Source organism: Leopardus geoffroyi, chromosome C3, assembly GCF_018350155.1.
Source record: "Leopardus geoffroyi isolate Oge1 chromosome C3, O.geoffroyi_Oge1_pat1.0, whole genome shotgun sequence".
In the NCBI taxonomy this organism is placed as follows: domain Eukaryota; kingdom Metazoa; phylum Chordata; class Mammalia; order Carnivora; family Felidae; genus Leopardus; species Leopardus geoffroyi.
In genome coordinates, this window is record NC_059338.1 from 32,220,001 (window position 1) to 32,245,194 (window position 25,194).

The window sequence follows — 25,194 nt, forward strand, 5'->3', positions numbered from 1 at the left end:
TGATTACAACAATTGAGAGGCTCTACTCAGAGTCATGTGCAGGAGCAGTACAGTACATCGGAAAACACTTCAGCCCTACAAGGCAAGGCAACTAATTGTCTCTGCCTCCTACAGCTTTCCAACAGGTGAAACAGAGAATTCCCTTTAATCCTACTATTAGGGGCGCCTGGGTGGCGCAGTCGGTTAAGCGTCCGACTTCAGCCGGGTCACGATCTCGCGGTCCGTGAGTTCGAGCCCCGCGTCGGGCTCTGGGCTGATGGCTCAGAGCCTGGAGCCTGTTTTCGATTCTGTGTCTCCCTCTCTCTCTGCCCCTCCCCTGTTCATGCTCTGTCTCTCTCTGTCCCAAAAATAAACGTTGAAAAAAAAATTAAAAAAAAAAATAATAATCCTACTATTAAAGGAAACTTCAGTAATGATCCATGGTCTGGGTTAGAGTGATATGGGAAGCATTAAACACTGTGCTTCAAATCAATCTTGCTCTGAAGCCTGATCTAGGCAATGGCATTATAAAAGAATCCACTGAGTTCCAATATAGCCCATTAGAAAAGGCAGAGGCAGGTACAGGGCGCTTGGGAGGCTCAGTCGGTTAGGCATCTGACTTCAGCTCAGGGCATGATCTCTCTGTTAAGTGAGTTCGAGCCCCGCATCAGGCTCTGTGCCTATTTCAGATTCTAGGTCTCCTTCTCTCTCTCTGCCCCTCCACCACTTGTGCCGTGTGTGTGTGTGTGTGTGTGTGTGTGCTTCTCTCTCAAAAATAGACATTTAAAAAAAAAAAAGAAAAAGAAAAAGAAAAGAAAAGAAAAGGCAAAGTTTCTGGAGTTAATCAGCAAGGCCTGGGCTCAAATCCCAGCTCTGATGCTTGGTATCTTTCTGAGCTGGGGAAGCTACCCAAACCTTTTTTCCTATTTCTGTAAAAGAGGGGTAAGACTACCTAAAGAATTATGTCTGAATGAGATAATGATTATAAACTACTTAGGACAGACCCAAACACAGGACAAGTAGTCAATATCAGTGAAGACTTTCCCTTCCCCAAGAGTGCCAACAGGACAACTTTCCACCAATTCTCGTAACAGGGCTGTACCTGTTGCTAGACTTCCCAATGTCAAGGGCACAATCACTGGAAGTTCTTAGTATCACCCAGCCCTGGGCTCTGCCTTCCAACTGGGATACCTCGTTTATCATGTGGATTATCCTCCTGATTCACAAATGAAGATTGCCCAACCCCTTGGGTATAAGGCTACTTAGGTGACAGTACAGTGTATCTAACTATATAGTTTATTCTGCCCAATGTCCTTTCAATAATTATTGGGGGGAGGACATTTAATACATAAAATCATGTTTGCAATTTGGTTATCTGGTTAGAACATGCTTAAAGTTTAAGATCGCAGGCACACTAAAGAGGAGAATAACTCGTTCAAAGCCCATAAACCCCAGGAGTTTAAAACTGCTTGGCTTCATGACAAAAGAAAACTCAGAAAGGGCATGGCTAATTCAGCACAAAGTATCTTCTGCAATTACTGAAATAAAGCCTGCATACCCTGTGTCTAAGTATTTTCAAACAGATGAATTGTTGGGAAGAAGTCCTAAAACGTAACTAATTAACATGGACAACATAACTATAAGCCTATATGTGTTATTTCTCAATACTATTTTCTCTCTTAATTACTAACTAAAAGACATCCATAACTCTTAAGGCATATTTAAAACTGTTCTTGGAAGCATTTATATTATACTTTTGTGGTAAATTATTGTTTAGCCTCATAACATTTCTGAATCTACATACTAACATGATATATTATATAAAAAGTATCCAGAAATCTCAGAAACAAAAAAATAAATATTCAAAATTACAGACAACAATTAAGAGATCAAATCTGAGAATGAATGAAGCTTTATATAACACCTTAAATGTTCTGGTTTCTTATTAATGCATCTCTTGTTGATTTGAATGCACTCTAATCACATAACACCAGATCTTGCTAACTAATTGGGATTAACTTCTACATGTCAGTCTGTGTTTACTGCTTCCTTCACATAAAACTTTTAAAATAAAATTCATTCTGCTGTGCCAGTGGTTCTTATTCTCACAGGTGCAGCAGACTCTTTAAACAAAGACTTCCTAAGACTAAATTGATTTCATTTGCTTTAAATTTGAAGGCAAGGACACCTTTTTAATGTTTATTTATATTCTGAGAGAGAAAAAGAGAGAGAGAGAACCAGCAGGGGACGGGCAGAGGGAGAGAGGGAGACACAGAATCTGAGGCAGGCTCCAGGGTCCAAGCTGTCAGCACAGAGTCCAGCAACGGGGCTTGAACTCACAAAATGTGAGATCATGACGTGATCTGAAGTCAGATGCTTAACTGACTGAGCCATCCAGGTGCCCCTGAAGGCAAGGACATTTAATGAGCAATACGATAATTCAGGATAACATTAGTATGACAATTCTCTCTAGGGAAATTAGAAGAGTCACAGCATGAACTCAGTAAACTCCTCAGAGAGCAAATTATATCCTGATAATTCCTAATGGTATTGTTATCAATGGGCTAATATACAAGCCAGTATTAACTATATTTAACACCATTAATAAGGTTTTCATTATTATTGAAAATTTATCTCTTACTGGTGGTTTTCATATTACCAATTATTCAAATTAATAAATTACTTTATATTTTATATGAATATTATTGGATTTCTCTAAAATTTAAGAGTAACAGAACTTCAAAATCCCCTTCAGTTTTGTTTAGCAATAAAGTTCATGCTAGCATCTTGAAGATGATGTTACTCATCACCAAGTTACTCAAACTGGAATAGCCTATTAATGATATTTAATATTCTTTCAAATACTATTTTCTACAAACTTTCTACAAATCTCATTGAAAACCAAAACAAAAAACAGAAAAACAACACACACAAAAATAGCACACGTGCTGGCAAAATCTAATGATTCAGGGGCGCCTGGGTAGCGCAGTCGGTTAAGCGTCCGACTTCAGCCAGGTCACGATCTCGCGGTCCGTGAGTTCGAGCCCCGCGTCAGGCTCTGGGCTGATGGCTCAGAGCCTGGAGCCTGTTTCCGATTCTGTGTCTCCCTCTCTCTCTGCCCCTCCCCCGTTCATGCTCTGTCTCTCTCTGTCCCAAAAATAAATAAACGTTGAAAAAAAAAAATCTAATGATTCAAAAATTATCGCAGGAAGATTTCTTGAACTATTTCAAGAGTAACCTATTCCTAAAGATACTAAGTGTTGGAGAGTTGTACCAGTTTGAACAATATACCATTAATCATTACAGCTGGCTTTTTATCAAAGGAGGAAATTCACTATAACAAAAGAAAAATGAGTGACCAAATATAACTAATTATCTAGTTAAACATTTAAAAGACCCTGGTATTTATATCATTTAATCATCATTTGTTATACTACCTAGCATAATAATTACTGTATCTAAATTATGTAACCAAAAATACTATCTTCCCCACCTTATCATGAGCAGAATAGTTAATTAATGACAAAGAGGCTCCCATCTCCCCACTCCTCCCATGAGCACCACCAGCCATACCTGGTAAAATAAAATATGGCAAGGAAAAGTCTCTCACTGAGAGAAACAGACAGAAAGTGAGATAGGGATAACAGGGGAGACAAATACATAATACAAAATCATACAAATACATAATACAAAACAATAAAAAGTAAACAAATACATGATAGTATCTAATATTCTGCGTACTTAAGTACTATGCAGAGAAATACAATACAGTGATAAAATGGAAAATGAGTGGATGGTTATCTTAGATTGGGTAATTTAGGGATGATCTGACTGATGAAGTGACATTTACATTGAAATTAAAAGACCAGAAGGAAAGAGCAGAAAAAACAGCTGGAGAAAATGTCTTAAGAATGATCTTGGTGTGAAAAGGGAAAAAGCCAGTGTAGCTGGAATACAGAGAACAAGGGGCACAATGGTAAGGAAAGAGGTTCAAGAGGTAAGCACTGACAAAATCACATAGTGCTCTGACAGCAGGGGGGAGGTGCTTGGGGTTTACGTGGGAAGCACTGTGCTCTGATCCACTATACATTTTACAGAAATAACTCATAGTGCTGCATGGAGAAGGAACCAGAGAGGAAGGGAAGAAGTAAAGCTAGAGAGGAAGTAGGGAAAGTGGACATAGGTAATGGACTGGACCTGGGAGTTATAGTGAGATACAGGCAGCAGATGGAATCAGGATATGATCTTGACGTACAAAGGAATTGCTGGTGAACTGAATATGAGAAGTGAGGGACAGAAGGAAATCAAGAATAAAGCATACATTTTTGGCATGAGTGTGTAGATGGATCTTGATGCCATTTACTGGGATAAACAAGGTGAAAGGACAGGCAATTTGGGCAGAAGGTAGGCAAGAAAAATGTAAATAAGGATATAATGTGATATACAAACAAGCAATGAGTAAAGGAATGTGCGGGCCGAGTAATTATTGGCAGAAATTGCCACTGTCATAGTCATGGTCATCGTCGTCACCGTCATCATCATCATAGTGCTACGTGCTAAGCACCATACTGAAAGAAAGCTCCAAATCAACTTTATGAAATAAAATACATTATTCTTCTCATTTATTGATAAAAAGAGTAAGGTTTATAGATGCTAAATAACTCGCTCTCCATCACATAGCTAGAAAGTAGGAGATCCAAGAATTCATTTCAGATAACTGTCTTCAGAGCTCACGCTCTCAACCACCACACTAAAGAGCCAGTCGTTCTATTTCCTTCTAGCAACTCCACAGATAAATGCTGGTATTCCACAGGGTTCATTCTTGGTCCTCACTTCTCCCTTCATACATTCACTCTGGGCAATCGAATTCACTGTTCAATCTCTCCCATTTATTGATTCTGGAAGTTCGTGTTGAAGTGATTTCGGGTATCCCCCACACCCTCCATTGGACACCCTATCATAACTCTCTGAGAAACTCCTCCTCCATCCCCTTGTTCTCCCTTGATCTACATCCCCTTGATCTATACTTAATGAGATCCAGTCAAGAAAGAAAAAAAAAAATGATGCATAATTAAATTTATTCTATATAAATGTGGCTGATAAAAGAGGTACTTATCAAAATTTCTAAATATAAGAAATATTTGCTTTATGAATACTTACTGAGAAAGCTGTTTGAAACATAACCAGTCATATAAAAAAGTCATAAGATTCACATAATAATGATACAAAGGAAGACAAAATATAAAGATATCCTAAATGTAAATACTATGACTGAATTTTAATTCCAGTGTACTTAACAATGTTATATTCCTTTCAGATGCCCAATGCAGTGGTTCAACAATTTCATATATTACTCGCTTATCAAGTTCAGTGTACTCTTAATCCCTTTCACCTATTCTACCCATCCCCCACCTGCCCTCCTCTCTGATAACCATCTGTTCTCCATAGTTAAGAGTCTGCTTTTTGGTTTGTCTTTTTCCCCCTTTGTTCATTTGTTTTGTTTCTTAAAAACCACATATGAGTGAAATCATTTTTTTGTTGGTTGTTTCTGTTGCTTGCAGGTTTTTATTTTGATACAGTCCCAATAGTTTATTTTTGCTTTTGTTTCCCTAGTCTCAGGAGACATATCTAGAAAAATGTTGCTACACAACTTACTGCCTATGGTCTCTTCTAGGATTTTAATAGCTTCAGGTCTCACATTTAGGCCCTTAATCCATTTTGAGTTTATTTTTATGTATGGTGTAAGAAAATTGAACAGTTTCATTCTTCTGTATGATGCTGTCCAGTTTTCTCAGCACCATTTGTTGAAGACACTGTCTATTTTCAATTGCATGTTCTTGCCTCCATTGTTGAAGATCAACTGACCGTATAATTGGAGAGTTATTTCTGGGTTTTCTATTCTTTTCCATTGATCCATGTGTCTATTTTTGTGCCTGTGCCATACTGTTTTGATTACTACATACTTGTAATATGATTTGAAGTCTGGAACAGTAATGCTGCCAGTTTTGTTTTTCTTTTTCAAGATTTCTTTGGGTATTCAAGGTCTTTTGTGGTTCATACAAATTTTAGGATTGTTTGTGAAAACTTCTGTGAAAATGCTATTGGTATTTTGATAGAGATTACATTAAGTCTGTAGGTGTAGTATAAATATTTAAAAAAATATTTGTTCTTCCAATCCATGAACATGGAATGCTTTTCCATTTCTTGGTGTCATCTTCAATTTCTTTCATCTGTGTTTAATACTTTCACAGTACAGGTCATTCACCTCTTTGGTTAAGATTATTCATAGGTATTTTATCATTTTTAGTGCAACTGTAAATGGGACTGCTTTCTTAATTTCTTTTCTGCTGCCTCATTATTAGTGTACAGAAATGCAATGGATTTCTGCACATAGTTTTGTATCCTGAGAGATTACTGAATTCATTTATCAGTTCTAAGAGTTTTTTGGTAGAATCTTTAGAGTTTACTATATATACTATCATGCCGTCTGTATATGGTAAGCTTTACTTCTTACCAAGTTGGGTGGCCTTCATTCTTTTCTCTTGTCTGACTGCTGAGCTATGACTTCCAGGACTGTTGAATGAAAGTGGTGGGAGTGTTGTCTTGTTCCCAACCTATGGGAAAAAGCTCTCTTTTTCACCAACGAGCATGATGTTCACTGTGGGTTTTTCATATAAGGCCTTTATTAAAGGTCTATCTGGTTTCCCTATAAATCTGCTTTGTTGAGGTTTTTTATCATGAATGGATGTTGTACCTTGTCAAATGCTTTGTCTACATCTATTGAAATCATTAGTTTTTAAACTTTCTCTTATTGATGTGATGTATCACATTGATTGATTTGCAAATACTGAACCACCCTTGCATCCTAGGTATAAATCCACTTGATGGTGGTGCATTATTTTTTTAATGTATTTTTGGATTTCGGTTTCTAATATATTGTTGAAGAATTCTGCATTTATGTTTACCAGAATATTGACCTATAGTTGTTTTTTTGTTGTGTCCTTATGTGGTTTTAGAATCAGGGTAATGCTGGCCTCATAGAATAAATTTCGAAGATTTCCTTTCCCTTCTACTTTTTTGGAATAGTTCGAGAAGAATAGGTATTAACGCTTCTTTAAATGTTTGGTAGAATTCACCAGTGAAGCTGTTTGGTCCTGGGCTTTGTTTGTTGGGAGTTTTCAATTATTGATTCAATTTCTTTGCTAGCAATCGATCTGCTTAAATTTTCTATTTCTTCCTGTTTCCTGTTTTGGTAGGTTATAAGTTCTAGGAATTTATCGATTTCTTCTAGATTGTGCGGTTTGTTGGCATAGAATTTTTCATAATATTCTCTTACAATCCTTTGTATTTGTGTATTGTCAGTTGTTATTTCTCCCTTCCATTTCTCATTTTGTTTGAGTCCTCTCTTGCTGTTGTTTTTTTTTTATTTTTTGAGGAGTCTGGCTTGAGGTTTATCAATTTTGTTGATCATTTCAAGAACCGGCTCTGATGGTTTCATTGATCTCTCTACTGTTTTTTGTTTGTTTGTTTTAGTTTCTATATCATTTATAACAGCTTTATCTTTATTACTTCCTTGCTTTTACTGGATTTGGGTTTTGCTTATTCTTCTTTTTCTAGATCCTTTAGGTGTAAGGTTATTTATTTGAAATTTTTCTTGCCTTCTGAAGTAACCCTGTAATGGTATAAACTTGCCTCTGTTAACAACCACTTTTGCTGCATCCCAAACTTTTTGGACTGTTGTGTTTTCATTTTCATTTGTCTCCACGTATTTTTTTATTTCCTCCTTGATTTCTCGGTTGACCCATTCAGTTGTTAGTAGCATGTTATTTAACCTCCATGTATTTCTGCTCTTTCCAGATTTTTTCTTCTGATTGATTTCTAGTTTCATTGCACTGTGGTCAGAAAAGATGAATGGTATGGGGTGCCTGGGTGGCTCAGTCAGTTAAGTGTTCAACTTCAGCTCAGGTCATGATCTCATGGGTTCATAAGCTCGAGCCCCACATCGGGTTCTGTACTGACAGCTCAGAGCCTGAAGCCTGCTTCAGATTCTGTGTCTCCGTCTCTCTTTACCCTTCCCCTGCTCGTGCTCTCTCTCTCTCTCTCTCTCTCTCTCAAAAATAAACATTAAAAATTTTTTTAAAAAAAGATACATGGTATAACTTCAATCTTTTTTGAAATTGTTGAGACTTCTTTTGTGACCTAATATGTGATCTATTCTTAACAATGTTCCAAATAGATTTGAAAAGAATGTGTATTCAGCTCTTTCAGGAGAATGTTCTGAATATACCTATTAAATACATCTGGTCCAGTGTGTCAAAGCCACTCTTTCCTTATTGATTTTCTATTTAGATGATCTGTCCATTTATGTAAGTGGTGTGTAAAAGTCCCCTACTATTACTGTATTACTGTCAATTAGTTCCTTTATATTTGTTATTAACTATCTTATCTATTTGGGTGTTCTCTTGTTGGGGGCATAAATGTTTACAATTGTTACATCTTTTTGTGATTGTCCTCTTAATGATTATATGATTGTCCTTCTTCATCTCTTGTTATAATCTTTGTTTTAAAGTCAATTTATCTAATGTATTTCTACCCCAGCTTTCCTTTCACATCAATGTGCATGATAAATGTTTCTCCATCCCCTCATTTTCAATTTGCATGTGTCTTTAAGTCTGAAGTGAATCTCTTGTAAGGAGCATATAAATGGGTCTTATGTTGTTTTTTTGTTTGTTTGGTTTTTTATCCATTCCATCACCCTGTGTCTTTTGATTAAAGCACTTAGTCCATTTACATTCAAAGTAATTATTGACAGGTAGATATTTGTTGTTATTTTGTTCTTTGTTTTTGGTTTGTGTGTGTGTGTGTGTGTGTGTGCGTGTATCTTCTCTGTTCCTTTCTTCCCTTCCTCTCTTCTAGTGCGGTTAAGATGGCTTTCTTTAGTGATATACTTGGATTCCTTTCTCTATTTTTTCCATATCTACTACTGGTTTTTGATCTGCGGTTACCATTCAGTTATGTATATAACATCTCGTGCATAAGAAGCCTATCTTAAGATGACAGTCACTTAAGTTTGAACCCATTCTTTATGTCTCTCCTCCCCATGTTTTAGGTATATGGGGTCATACTTTACTTTTATTTTGTGAGTCCCTTGACTAACTTTTACAGATAAACTTATTTCTACTGGTTTTGTGCTTCCTATTTTTCTTACTCTTACTTAAGGTCTTTCCTTTCCACTCAGACTCCCCTTTAATATTTCTTTTTTAAAATTTTTTTTAACGTTTATTTATTTTTGAGACAGAGAGAGACAGAGCATGAACGGGGGAGGGTCAGAGAGAGGGAGACACAGAATCCGAAACAGGCTCCGGGCTCCGAGCTGTCAGCACAGAGCCCGACGCGGGGCTCGAACTCACGGACCGCGAGATCATGACCTGAGCCGAAGTCGGCCGCTTAACCGACTGAGCCCCTCCCCTTTAATATTTCTGGTAGGGCTGGATTGGTGGTCATGAACTCCTCTAACTTTTGTTTGCCTGGGAACTCTGTATCTCTCCTTCTATTCTAAATGACAGCCTTGCTGAATAGAGAGTATTTTTGGCTGCAGATTATCGTCCTTTCAGCACTTTCAATGTGTCATGCCACTCCCTCCTGGCCTAAAAAGTTTCAGTTGAAAAATCCAATGATAGCCTTATGCAGTTTTCCTTATAAGTAACTGTTTTCTTTTTCTACTTTTAAAAATCTTTCTTTATTAGTATTTTTTGCCATTTTAATTACTAATGTCTTGAAGTGGACCTCTTTGGGTTGATTTCTCTGTGCCTCCTGGATCTGAATTTCTGTTTCCTTCTCCTAATTTGGGAAGTTTTCAGCTATTATTTCTTCAAATACATTTTCTGCCCCCTTTTCTCTCTCTTCTTTTTTCTGGGATCCCTATAATATGAATGTTATCATGCTTGAAGTAGTCACTGAGTTCCCCAAGTCTATTCTCATTTTGCGTAATAATTATTCTCTCACTTGCTAGCTTGATTACTTTCCATTACTCTGTCCTCCAGGTGGCTGAATCATTCTTCTGATTCTTCTAGCCTGTTATTTACTCCCTCTAGTATATTTTTAATTTCAATTATTGTGTTCTTCATCTCTGACTGGTTCTTTTTTATATCTGTGTTAAAGATCTCACTGATGTTTTCCACTCTTTTCTCAAGTCAGTGAGTAGCTTTATGATCATTATCTTAAATTCTCTATCAGGCACATTACTTATCTCCATTTTACTTAGGTCTCTTGCTGTGATTTTGTCCTGTTCTTTCACTTGGGACATATTCCTCTGTCACTTGATTTTGCCTAAACTTTTGTGTCCGTTTCTGTGTTTTAGGAACGTCAGCTGTGTCTCTTACACTTGAAAGTAGTGGGTGGGACGTGCACTTCTAAAAAGGTGGTGCTGGCCCTGGTCTTCCTCCACAGGGGAGGAGTAGCCATCAGAGACCTGGGCCACAGGGCCCTTCCACAAAGTATACGTGGGTGGGAGATGCAGTTTTAACACAGTGCCTGTGTTCCCTGTAGGAGGTCACGAGCCACCGCTGCCGGCAATGGGACTGAGGCCCCACAAAGCTCGCAGTTGGGAGATCCAGTGTTGGCAAGGTTTGCACAGGTCATCTAGGGGAGGGAATCCACTGCACCTTGACTGAGGCAGGTCTAGCTGAGGGGATGGGGGAAGGTGTAAGCAAGTTAGGTTGTGAATGCTGGTGCTGCGTGCTTCCTGCAGGTAGATGTGTGTTTATGCTGGGGGGCAGGGGAGGGACAAGGTGCCTGCCAGATCCTTTGTTCCTGGAGAAGTCCCTCAGGGAACTCTGAGTTTAGTAAATAACTCTCGCTCCCATATAAGCCAGGCATTTTTCAAACTGCTGCTTCTAGACTGTATCTCCAAGGGCCATCTGTGGTTCAGTCTCTCTAAGGGTGGGGACTCAGGTCCCTATGCCCTCTGGGCTCTCTCAGAGCTGAGCGGGCTGATTTTTAAAGTTCTAGGCTTTAAGTTCTGCTGGTTGAAAGAGTTCACCAAATTTGGCGCTCTAACTTTCAATGCCAAATGCTATCAGGATTCATCTTCGCCTTGCAGGCTCCCCAGTGTGATAGTCTGTTTCTCACCCCCTCCACCCCTGTGCTCCCTCCCTTTCCCAGCCAGACCCACTGCATCTCTGCCCTTCCTGACCTAATGGATGTGGCCTCTTCTCTACATTTAGTTGTAGAGTTTGTTCTGCAAGTCTTTGGGTTGTTTTCTGGGTATTTACACTGACCTGAGTGTTATCTAGCTGTAACCATGGGACAAGGTAGGTTTAAGGTCCTCCTACTCTGCCTCTTCCCTGGAAGTAATATGACCAAATTCTAACAAACATAATAGAATCCATACATTCAATGTTGCCCTTCAAAACAGGTGCCATGATCACATATAGACTTACTCCAGGAAGGCTTCCAATACTTTACTAGGTTTGAAATTCCTCCTGTAGAATAGTAATCAGTTTGTGAATCATATGAAAATTATTGGTCTCATTTTAGAAGATAAGATATCTCATTTTGGTCAAAAGAATACCAAGACTATTTACTTTTTTCACCAAGTAAATATAAATACTTGGCTCCAAGCAATTTTGCAGTATTTCCAAATATCAAATACACCCTCAAAAATGGAATGGTTCTCATCACTATAATTATTAATCTATATTTCAGGCACTGAATGCAGTTCCAAATACATTGGGAAACTATTTTAATTAATGTTGGCTTCATCTTTGCCCACATCACTCTGAACAGACTGTTCAAACAGAAATTTCCAAGATAGCAGATGAAAGAATCTTTACTGTATTCGCATTTTTTTTAAATCATCTAACTTTCTCAAGGCATTTCCTTTAAAATTTGAGGAACACTTACCTCTAAGTATGTATATATGAACAATCGAAATTCAAAACCCAACCAAACTTTAAATATTTTGAAATGACACTTCTCATTTGACAGCTTTCTTATTATTCTCTATTACAATGTAGGTTTTTCCTAAAAGAATTCTAAAGTAACTAAAATCTATATGATATAATATTAACATAATATAGCTTGATTAAAATTTAGCTCGGGGGGGCTGTTAAGTTGGTTAAGCGTCTGACTCTTGATTTCAGCTCAGGTCATGATCTCACAGGTCTTGATATGGAGCCCCGCGTTGGGCTCTGAACTGGCAGCACAGAGAATGCTTGCCTAGGATTCTCTCTCCCTCTTTCTCTGTCCCTTGCCTGCTCATGTTTTCTCTCTCTCTCTCTCAAAATAAATAAACATTAAAAAAATATTTAGGGGTGCCTGGGTGGCTTGGTCGGTTGGGCATCCGACTTCAGCTCAGGTCATGATCTCGCGGTCCGTGAGTTCGAGCCCCGCGTCGGGCTCTGTGCTGACAGCTCAGAGCCTGGAGCCTGTTTCGGATTCTGTGTCTCCCTCTCTCTGTGACCCTCCCCCGTTCATGCTCTGTCTCTCTCTGTCTCAAAAATAAATAAACGTTAAAAAAAAAATTAAAAAAAATATTTAGCTGAAGAGGTATAAATTAAATTAACTTTCATTTAGAGATTAATTCATTTATCCAACAAACATTATTGAGTAGAAATTATCCTACTATCACTAACATAAAATATGACCCACAAATGTGAACACTGGGATGCTGAGATAATATATTCTTTTTTTTATAACTGAAGTATAACTGATAGACAATGTTATATTAGTTTCAGGTTTATAAGACATTAATTCAACAATTCTATATATTACTCAATGCTCATCACAGTAAGTATAGTCACCATCTGTCACCATACGTTATTACAATATTATTGGCTATTTTCCATATTCTGTACTTTTCACCTCTGTGACTTACTTATTTTATACCTAGAAGTTAGTACTTAATCTCCTTCACCTAGTTTGTCCCCCCGCCCCATCTACCTCCCCTCTGCAACCACCAGTTTGTTCTTCATATTTAAGAGTCTCTTTTTTTATTTGTCCATTTGTTTTGTTTTTTAGATTCCACATATAAGTGAAACCATATGGTATTTGTCTTCCTCTAACTTATTTCATTTAGCGTAATACCCTATAATACCCATCCACGTTGTTTTAAATGGCAAGATGATACCGTATCTTCTTTATCCATTCACCTATCAGTGAACACTTGGGTTGTTTTCATATCTTGGCTATTGTAAACAATGCTGCAATAAACACAGGGGTGCATATGTCTTTTCAAAGTATAATCTTATTTGCTGGAAGCATATTAGTGTAAGGAATTACCCAATCATCATTATTTTTCTGAGAGTTATCTTTTTGTTGTCTTCCAAATTATACACTTCCTCTACTATAACACTATCTGTATTATCTCTATCATGAAATGTAGTTTATACAACATTATAATGAGCCTTTATGCTCATTATGTTCCATTAGTGACTAAATATCCTTGAATACCATTGCCTTACTATCTTATCTTAGATTTAGAGATGAAAGATAGCATAGTATAAGCAAGATATGACTGAATCTGAGTCCAAAATAAGTAAAGACACAAAATTCAGTGAGAGAAGTAAGAGACCGTGTGATGCAAGACCTTCTAAGTCATATAAGGAAATGCAAAAATTCATCTAACAGCAATAAAAAGCAGCCTTTTAAGGAGTGTGATATAAGGAAATGTACACTTTAAAAGGATAACTCATGCTGCAATGTACAGAATGAACTAGAAATGATAAAATGAAAGGTAAAGAGCTCAGTTACAAAGTTTTGGAAATAATCCAGGAAAAAGGTAAACTAGAGTAGTACAGTCAGGATGCAGAGAGTTAGCAGATCAGATAGCTTTTTAGGAAATAAAACCAAGAGAACATGGTAATTGCCTAGACATAATGTATGAGATTCCCTTCTTTGTAATTTGGGCAACTAGATGGATGGTGGTAATAATCACAACCAAAAGTGCAACCTTGGGCAGAATATAACAAAGTTCATATTGAAGACTAGGTACTTGAGGTACCTAGAAAAATATCAAGAGTCATGGTGATTAGGATCCAACTGGCCAGGAAATGCGCGAGGAGCTTTCTCCGTGAAAAGCTAAAGAATCACTGGCTTGGAGTCAGACAACCCCGGGTCAAATCCTGACTCCACCACTTATTAGCTATGTTACCACGGGCAAATTAGTTCATTAGTCTGAGCCTCAGTCCCTTACTTGTAGTGTGTGAAAAACAACGTTTTGTATGTTATCTGTCAGAAATAAATGAAGCAGTGTATTCAAAAAACTTAGCACACAGTAGGTGCATTTTAAGAACTCACTAATTGGTAGATACCAACAGTAGCAGCCATACCAGCACCCCGGACAAAAGTGGGATGAAGGTGGTAAGACAGCACGCTGGGTGGTCAGGTTTTCAATCACGTGAGAGGTAATGTCCTCATTACCTGCTCTCCTGAGAAAAAGATAAGAGCTATCAGAAAGGTGACAATCCTTTAGATGGGGAGCAGAAGCCTCAGTCCAGCAGGCTTCACCCTTTCCTACCCCCAAGAAAAAGGAGTAGTGATCAGAAGGAGGTACTGTGGATGGAGAAGGCTGCTGTTGCTACCTCCTAATCATTATGGTATGGTTATTAGAGAACAAGTAGCCTCCACGTGAGAGGGTGACAGGGGAAGCAGTGTCCATGGGGGAAAGAGATAATGCTCCAGTTAAAATAAGGAGGTGAAAAAAAAAGCGTTCAGTAAGAAATGAGGGGTGTAGGCGGTTACTTGTGTAATGAAAGAGAAATTCTGTAGATATTTGTATATTTTAATATTCATATTCAAAAAGGTGGTGCTTAAAAAGAGAACTGATTGATTTGACACCAAGTTTATATTCTTTCAACAAACATTTACTTAATGTCGACTATGCACTCTGGGTACCATTCTGGAGACTAGGCATAAAGCTTATACTCTAAGAAAACAACGGGAACGAACAAAATAAAAAGCAGTAAGGTTATAAATTCTACGGAGAAAAATATGGCAGTGAAGGCATACTGGATTGGCGTGAAATTTCAATTTTCATTGAATGATCAAAGAAGGTGATATTCAAATATGTACTTGAAGAAGATGAATGAACGAGCTGATGAGAAACTACTAGAAGGTTTTAAACGGACATGATTTGACTACAATGTTATATTTTATATTTAAATTTTGTATACTTTTGTAATGGCTTCTGTGTTGAGAGTACAGTGAAAGGAGGCAAGGGCAGAAGCAGAGACCAACTGGGGAGCCATTCACAATAAGGTCTGTGAAAAATTAACTTTGACCAGAGTGGTGACATAGGGTAAGAAGTATTCCGATTCTAAATATATTTAAAGCTAGAGCTTATGGGATTAGATAGAAGACAAGGCATTGGAGGGAGTCAGGAATGTCCCTAAAAGCTTTAGCCTAGCAACTGAAAGGATGGACTTGCCACTAATTGTGACAGAGAAGACTGTAGAGAACAGTTTTAGGAGGAATATTTGGAGTTCAGATTCAGACATGAATTCAGACATGCAAATTTGATGTCAAGTATGCAAGTGGATACAAGAGTTTGGAATTCAGGACAGAGGTCTGGGTTGAGATGTAAATCTGAGAGTCAACAGCATATAGATCATAGTTAGAGTCCTGATTTGTTAAGAGGTTCAGGACGGGAGGAGAAATCAGCAAAGGAGAGACCACTAAGGCATGAGAAAAACAAAGTTCTTGGAAGCTAAGCAATGAACAGGCTTCAAAGAAGAAAGTATGGCCAACTCTATCAAATGCAGCTGGTAAGTGAGGAAGATGAGGCTGAAGAACCCACAGCTGGACCGAGCAACATGGGAAGTGCGATCCTGGCAAGGGCAGTGTAGGTGGCATGGTCAGGGAGAAAGCTTAATTGGAGTACACTTCAGAGAGTGAAAGGAGAGACAAAACTACAAATAAATCTTTCTAGGAATTTTGCAATAAAAGGCAGCAGAGAAATAGGTCAACAGCTGGAGAGAGGGAGGACTTCAAATGCTGTTTTTTGAGTTTGTTTGGTTTGGTTTGCTGTTTGATGGAAAGAATAACAGCACCTTAGTATGTAATAGAAAGGACTCAGTAGAGGAAGCTGAAATAAGGAGGGGATGGAGATGGGATCTGGTGCTCATGGGAGCACTGGCCTTTGAGAACAGTGTGGCTCCTGCATCTGAAAAGGAAAAGGCAGATCACAGGAGTACAAATTCTGGGAGGAGGATATCCATGGTAGGGGTCTGTGAGTGTTCTCTTCTGATTGTTTCCGTTTTTTTTGTTTTGTTTTGTTTTGTTTTTTTAAGTGAAGTAGGAAGCAAGGGCATTAGCTGAGACTGAGGATGGAGGGAAAAGTGTTGGGGGCTGAGGAAGAAAAACTAGGAAGTAGTCACTGAGGAGACTGGGAAGCAAAGGCATTAAAAGGATATGGCTGCTGATATAGAATTAAGAGTTACTTGAGGTTCATGCTCATGAACTTAAACTATGTATAGCAAGAGTCTTCTTTCCTCAAAACAGCAGCTGCTCATTCTCCTGTACCTTTATTAATAAAGTTATTCAATGAACTAAACTTGTTAAAAGAAGACCATTACATCTAAACTTGTATAAAGACTCCCCAAAATAAAAGCTCTGCTCAATGCTATATGACAAGTACCTTGGCAAAATCGATTTATCAAAAGAAGCAAGCTAAATGATGACCCTTATTTCATAAAGAAAGTAATTCTGTAAAAATAAGTTAAAGAGAAGAGAAGAGGGGCGCCTGGGTAGCTCAGTCAGTTAAGCATCCGACTCTTGAGCTCAGCTTAGGTTGTGATCTCACGGTTTATGAGTTCAAGACCCACGTGGGGCTCTGTGCAGGCTCTGTGCAGAGACTGCTTAGAGTTCTCTCTCCCTCTCTCTCTACCCCTACTCTATTCATACTCTCTCTCTCAAAATAAATGAACTTAAAAAAATTATAAAAAGAGAGAGAGAGAGAGAGAGAGAGAAGGGAAGGTAATACAGTTATCATGTCCAAAAATCCTATCCACACAATAGAGTTCACTGGGGGTTGCTTCGCTCTGGCCCACAACACACCTGGGTTACTAGCCTGACATGCTACAAGGCAAACCTCACCTCTTCACACTCCTTTCACAGAGATGCGAAAGCACAAGTGGACTCTGGATTCGGCTGCAATGAAGCTTAAAGGAATGGTCAGTCTACCTTTCTGCTTGGATTGGAAAACAGCAAGGCAAGATTCTCATACCTTCCAAGCTAAATAAGGACAGTCTATTTTTCTACCTGCAGATGTGGGATACTTTCCCTCTTTCACAAGTAGCGAAAGCGTTAACACTAGATATCTACAAATTTACAAATAATAATTATAATCTAAGCCCTGAAGATTATTACAATTAAAATTAATCTCCCTTCTGGGGTGCCTGAGTGGCTCAGTCAGTTAAGCATCCAACTTTTGGTTTTGGCTCAGGTCATGATCTCACAGTTCATGAGTTTGAGCCCCATGTTGGGGGGCATGCTGACAGCGGGGAGCCTGCTTGCGATTCTCTCCCTCTCTGCCCCTCCTCCACTAGCGTGCATGTGCAAGTGCACTCTCTCTATATCTCAAAATAAATAAATAAATTAAAAAAATTAATTCTCCTTCTAATCACTACCAGAAATGTTAGTATTATACTGGTTATAATTGTTTTGTATTTAAATTTATGATAAGAATGTGAATGTACCATAGCCCTCTTCAAATAATGACGATAAATCAAAACACTCGCAAAATGTTAGTGGTAAACTTCCATTGTTTAAAATTAGTCTCATAGTAGAAAATAAACATTTTACCATTTATCTGTCACCATCTTATACACAGTCTGTATTTTTTTTAATTAAGCTAAATCCATTGTTCCACAAACAACAGTTCTAAAGCAATGAGAATATATAAATTAGAATCTAGTTAAAATATCCTTGCAGTATCTTCTAGGCTTTAGTGGAAGGAATCAAAGAAGGAAAGAAGGAAGGAAACGAAGGGAAGGGAAAAAATGAAAGCTGACAGAAAAAATTTTTCTCTAAGTTCAAGAGAATCATAGTAGTGCAAAAGTACATTTTAAAGGATAATAAATCTCACAATCTAAAACTTCAACAACAACAACAAAAACTCCTATACTAAAAATGAGACCATATATTTATATTGTGGGGTTAGAGTATTCATCTCAGAACAAGGAAAGGAAAGATATGCCAGGAATATACATCACTCATCATTATAACAGGGCATAATTGGTATTTGACACTTAGAAAGCTGACTTCCCCAGATTTCTGTTTATGTCCAGACTGATATTAGCATTACAAAAGTGAAAGAAGTCACTTGGCTAACCATATGTTGCCATATCACCCCCCTTATTCAGGCCAATGGTGTGGAACAAAACAAAAGAAGGTCGTCAACCCCTAGCAGACACTGTCCTTTCCCAGCGCTTTAAAATAATGATACCAAGAGTGGGAACATTTTTCAAAGATTTAATAAGCAATAACACCTATAAGCTCTTGTCAGGTAATCTTTCTTTCATGATCTCACACCATCCGTCTGAAGCGGGGGAGGGGAGGAATCCTTCTCCCTTCCCCCACTTGCCACAGGCAGCTAGAACCTGGGATGACACTTGCCTGTTTCCAACAGGGAGAGAGGTCCACCCTCACAGGAGCAGCAGCAGGAGGCATAAGCGAAAGGAACAGTGTGAAAAGAGATGCAGAACCACATATATAATCTTGAAATTTATGCTGTGTGGCAGCTTCGTGTCTCAGAGGAAAATAATTACTTTCATTTTTGCCTCCTACTGCCACTCCGACCTTTCCCGGTCGGTGAGTCAGTGGGAGGCAAAAATGAAAGTGCTTTTTTTCTCCCCCCTTTGAAACTTAGGGCTGTTCCAAACTGTGGATTTCAGAATCGTAACAAGAACTGCCTAATTTTTAGAGGGGCTCCTTTTATCATCTCCGCTAGAAACAATAAGACTATGAAATAATAGTGTTCGCCTAAGTGCGTAAAATCGGCGCTAACGTGTGTATACCTGATAGTTAGAAGGTGCTAATTACAAGCTTGATAATTTATCACCATAGCGGAAAATACAGACAGATTTTAAAAAACAACCATCTTGAAAATAAAATACTGGACACTGTATATTAACTAGTTGGAATTTACATAAAAACTTAAAAATAAAGAAATAAAAATAGCGGCCTGACTCTAAGGTAAAGGGTCTCTTTTTTGAATACCGAGAATTCAGGTAAGTATAACAAAGAAAAGCAATGTAAACTTCTGTTAGGTAAAGGGCTGATTTAAACATCTGAAGGAGTCCCTGATTGGCTTAAAAGACATCTTCTTATTGAGGCCCTGCTCCATATGAAGAAGTACAATACCACAGCATATCCAAAGTAAGTAAGGCGTAGTCCTCTTCCTCCAAGAGTGTAGCCCCAGAGAGATAAGAAAATGTCCACATAAAACAATACAACGGTGTCAGAAATACCAGAAGACATACAAAGAATGTATCATCAGGTTTTCAAGAGAAGATATTACAATCAGAAAAAGCTTCATGATAGAAATGGCATTTTAGATGGTACTTAAAAAACAGGCATGATTTGAAAAATTGGCGAGAAAAATGAGGGTGCAAAGGGAACAAAATCACAGAGGCAGAAAAGGCAGTGCTGGCAAAATTTTCTGAACTGTGTTTCACAGAAACTGTGTTTCACAGACACCTATTCTGGGAGAAGTCAATAGATGCACTTAAAAATATATAATAAAAAAGTCCTATAGTTAAATAAGTGTGAAAAACACACCCATGTGCTCCTCTGGGAAATTTAAAGTGCACAGCAGAATAAGAAAGGCTCTGAGGAAGGACTGTCATCAAGTAACTGTTTAACCCAAGTCCCACCAACCTATATGACTACAGAAATTTGAAAGAATATCCATCGATTCTTCCAACAATTTCAGAATCACTATCTAAGCAAAACTGAGATAAGATTAGCAGAGGAAATTTGAGACTAGACTCTAGAATCTAGAATGCCTCAAACACAAAACTGAGAAATGTAGCTTTTATGAATGACAGCAAAAGTGAGATTTGGGCCCTACAAAGAGGGGTGTATTCTTTCAAGCATATCATTACATATTGGGCTTAATGGCAAGCTTTGTATGAAACATTCTTTCACTTCATTTTGTTACGAAAACACAAGCAACCACCTAAAAGGAGAAACGCACCACTAATCAGAGAACATGAGACAAGGAGCAATAATGGAAGGCAGCTGTGGATAATGCAGGATCAGCCACCAAAGCAAAGACAGGCACCACATATACAGGCACCCCCACTAGCTGGGCACAGCCTCACTTGTGTTCTTTTCTCTCTAAGCTTAATAATATTAACTCACAAACCCTACCGGTCCTTCAATTAAAGTTAAAATCTAAAGCTGGGTTTTTTGTTTGTTTGTTTGTTTTTTTACATGTTGGTGCATTAGAACTAAGTATTCTAAAACACTATTTAAAATATAAACAATTCTGACTAAACTTGTAAATTAATAATTAGCATTTTTGGGGCTGTTTTATTTCCTAAAGGAACTGTAATTCTGTACACACACACACACACACACACACACACACACACCAGCCTTCATTAGAACAAATTACCTGTGGCTGGAACTGGGGAACAGGTGGCCCTTGCATTCCTTGTGATTGCTCATCCATTGTCTGAAGCAATAAGAACTTTAGAACTCTGCAAAATTAAAAAGTTGAAATTTAAATAATGCAATCATTACCAACTCGTTTTGCTTATCATATTCCTGATGCTTGCATTCAAATATTAGACTTACCTAACGTTTCAGAAAGTATCCAAGAACATACCCCATACTCTTATACCTGCCATTTGCCAAATTCAAGCTCTGTTTAGCTAACACAAGTGGTAGATTTACTGTCCCAACTAAGTCCATTTCTCCAAAGTAGTTTATGTGCTTAGAAAATTCTATATTGTGAGATGAAATTTTCTCTTCTCCATTATAGCATATAGACCAAACAGATTTCCCCTTACCCTTGCCAATATGCAAAGATAATTACCATAATAAGCTTCCATAAATGCGGTAAATGTTATACATTCTAAAATGCACCTCATCTTCATATTCTAAAATGTTAGTGTTTTTGCTCTGTATGTCCAACTACAATTCTTACTGTAATTTTAGGTTTAAACTTAAAAGGCTAGTCCTCATGAGGTTGTTTACTCTTTTACACATACTTTGCTTATAATTATTAAACATTCATCCATTAACTCCGTAAACATAAGACTAATTCTATGTCACCTACTGCACAAGGCTCAAGTATTGAACTACAAATGAGACACGGCTGTTGGCCCATCCAACAACACTGATTCTACACACTGTCAACTATTTCTAGGTTCCTTGTGTTATTTTATATGAAAATATAACTTATATGTTAAAAAACTAGGATCCATTTAAGTGGGATTAACAGAGAAACTAAAACACATCCTCACTTCATTATACTCTTTAAAAAACAATAAAAAAAAAATGACATGGGTCATTTGTATTGCAAATGTTTCCTTCCATTCTATAATTTGTCTTTTCTAAAACCTTTTCAATGTCATCTTTTCCTTTATAATTAATACCTTTGTATACTATTTAAGAATTATTTCTCTACTCCAGGTTTTCATACATTAGCTTCTAATGTAAGCTTTATTGTTTTATCTTTCATGTTTAGATACATAATCGACCTGTAATTAAATTTTTATATCACATAATGTAAAGATAATATTTAGTTTTTTTCCATATGGATATCCAATTGATTCCAAATCATATACTGAAATGATTATCCTTCACCCCACACCCCTTTACACTACAACTCTGTCATCCTTGCCATTTATCAAATGAAAGCATAGATACACACACACACACACACACACACACACACACACTGCCAACTTACTGAACTCACTTATTAGTTCAAGTAGATTTTTGGTTATTCTTGCCTTATTGCAATGGCTAAAACCTCTAGTACAATGAACCTAAGTAAAGAGTAGACATCCTTTTCTTGTTCCTATCATGAGAAAAGTGTTGAGAAGGAAAAACTTGCCTTAACCATTCAAGGTTCTTCTAGCTTTTCTAAGAATCAAATTGAAATGAGACAGAATAACAGGAGAAAAAATTAGTAACATGTATACCTTCTATATACATAGGAGCAACTCAGGAAAACCAAGCAACTCCCTGAAATGGTCGAAGCCATCAACTTAAATACTGTCTTTAGGCAAAGACAAAAGATGTTGGGAGTCAGTTATGAGAGGTAACCAGGAAAAGCACAGTAGACAAGATAAGATTGTTATACAGAATTAACTCATTACTTTCTCTATTAGTAAGTTTCTAGAAACTGGGTCAACCCTTCTTCCTGGTACAGCAAGAGAGACACCCTTACAAATGGAAATATATATATATATATATATATATATATATATATATATATATGCACAAATATCTATGCAAAGGAGTAACTTCTACTTGGTTTTTGGAGCTTCTCATGTATTTGCAGTATCTTAAAAATAACCAGCTTAAAATAATCAATAGGCCAAAGTGGCATATCTTAGAAAAATATGTTCCCTTGCAAAAACATTTCGTCATTAATGTGAGATGTATATTTTTCTTAGATGTCTTAATTTATCAGGTTGAGACAGTGTCCTTCTATTCTTACTTTGCCAGAAGATTTTATATGGGGATACCTGGGTGGCTCAGGAAGTTAAGTGTCTGACTCTTGGTTTCGGCTCAGGTCATGATCTCATGATTTTGTGAGTTCAAGCCCCATATCAAGCTCTGTACTGACAGTGAAGAGCCTGCTTGGGATTCCCTCTCTCCCCCTCTTTCTGACTCTCCCCCACTCATGCTGTCTCTCTCTCTCTCTCAAAATAAATAAATAAACTTAAACATTTTATATAGATGTTAAATGCTTTCTATCTTTGATGGTATATATATATATATATATATATATATATATATATATATATATTCTATATATATATATATGTATATTCTATATATATATATAGTTCATATATATATGCAAAGAAATATATATATATATAAATAATAGTTCATTAAAATGTTGAAATATGGTGACTCATTTCTGAATGTTAAGCCAGTATTACCTTCTGGGATGAATCTCAGTCATGGTATATAATCATATTTATCTATTTTTGGATTGGTTTTTATTTAGTGTTGGATCCAAGGAGGGGAGGAGACTGAAGAAGAAAGAGAACCCTAGTAATGAATTAGAATATCTTTTACAGTGAAATCCAAATCATTAAAATCAGCATTTCACATAGTATCCCACAGATAGTTTCACAAAACACTCCATGACAAAAAGGGTTTCCAGGTCAAAGACCTCTGTGAAATACTACTCATTATATAAATCACTCTTAGAGAGTCATAATAAATACTGACATACTAAAGGATCCAAACAGGCCTGTAGTTAATAAAAAACTTAAATTCATTTAAAACTTCATTCTGTTTAACTTAGTCAAAAAATGTTTTCTTTGTGTAACATTTTCTAATATCCCACACAGCTTGACTAATGCTAAGAACACACTTGAGAAGTTTGTACTAGATTATAATAAAATGGGTCTCCTCATACCTACTAATGAGTGACAATGTCTAAATAAATAAAATGATGAAGAAAAGAAGCTAAAGGAAAACGAAATTAAAAAAAAACAACATAAAACTCAAAGAAATCATATAAGTGATTTAACCTAACAATTTGCATAACAGGAAAATCACTTCTACAATATCCCTTGACAGAGGTCAAAAAGCCTCTGCTTGGAAAATTAACATCTGTATGAAATTCTCATATTTCATGTAAGCTTAATAAGTACAATGAATAAAGAGCAACAAAATTTTCTTTGCATAAAATCTAACATAGTTCCATTTGTCACTAGATTCTTAATGCTACTACAGAATAAGAATATTTATAGATTGGTTTCACACATTATCATATTTTCAAAGGCCAAAAATATTTATATTTTATCTATTTCCACTAATCTTTTCATAAATAAAATAAAAATATATTTTAATATATAAAATATGTTAAAGGGATATCCACTCTCATCGCTGTTGTTTAACATAGTGTTAGAAGTGCTAGCATCAGCAATCAGACAACAAAAGGAAATCAAAGGCATCAATACTGGCAAAGATGAAGTCAAGCTCTCACTTTTTGCAGATGACATGATATTATACATGGAAAATCCGATAGACTCCACCGAAAAGTCTGCTAGAACTGAAACATGAATTCAGCGAAGTTGCAGGATACAAAATCAATGTACAGAAATCAGTTGCATTCTTATACACTAATAAAGAAGCAACAGAAAGACAAATAAAGAAACTGATCCCATTCACAACTGCACCAAGAACCATAAAATACCTAGGAATAAATCTAACCAAAGATGTACAAGATCTGTATGCTGAAAACAATAGAAAGCTTATGAAGGAGATTGAAGAAGATATAAAGAAATGGAAAAACATTCCATGCTCATGGATTAGAAGAATAAATATTCTTAAAATGTCAATACTACCCAAAGCTATCTACACATTCAATGCAATCCCAATCAAAATTGCACCAGCATTCTTCTCGAAGCTAGAACAAGCAATCCTAAAATCATATGGAACCACAAAAGGCCCCAAATAGCCAAAGTAATTTTGAAGAAGACAAAAGCAGGGAGGCATCACAATCCCAGACTTTAGCCTCTACTACAAAGCTGTAATCATCAAGACAGCATGGTATTGGCACAAAAACAGACACATAGACCAATGGAATAGAATAGAAACCCCAGAACTAGACCCACAGAAGTATGGCCAACTAATCTTTGACAAAGCAGGAAAGAATATCCAATGGAAAAAAGACAGTCTCTTTCACAAATGGTGCTGGGAGAACTGGACAGCACCATGCAGAATATTGAAACTAGGCCACTTTCTTACACCATTCACAAAAATAAACTCAAAATGGATAAAGGACCTGAATGTGAGACAGGAAACCATCAAAACCCTAGAGAAAGCAGGAAAAGACCTTTCTGACCTCAGCCGCAGCAATCTCTTACTCGACACATCCCCAAAGGCAAGGGAATTAAAAGCAAAAATGAATTACTGGGACCTTATGAAGATAAAAAGCTTCTGCACAGCAAAGGAAACAATCAACAAAACTAAAAGGCAACCAACGGAATGGGAAAAGATATTTGCAAATGA

At 37.1% G+C, this 25,194-nt stretch overlaps 1 protein-coding gene across 5 annotated transcripts in view; it reads right to left on the minus strand.

Moving 5' to 3' along the window:
• Positions 1-25,194, minus strand: part of NEK7 (NIMA related kinase 7) — a 161,180-nt gene that overhangs the window by 77,908 nt on the left and 58,078 nt on the right. For all 5 annotated transcript variants that reach the window (XM_045456652.1, XM_045456653.1, XM_045456654.1 and 2 more), the window contains one exon: positions 20,600-20,684. In XM_045456652.1, coding sequence (XP_045312608.1) covers positions 20,600-20,684 — 85 coding nt within the window. The remainder of the gene's footprint in view (positions 1-20,599; positions 20,685-25,194) is intronic.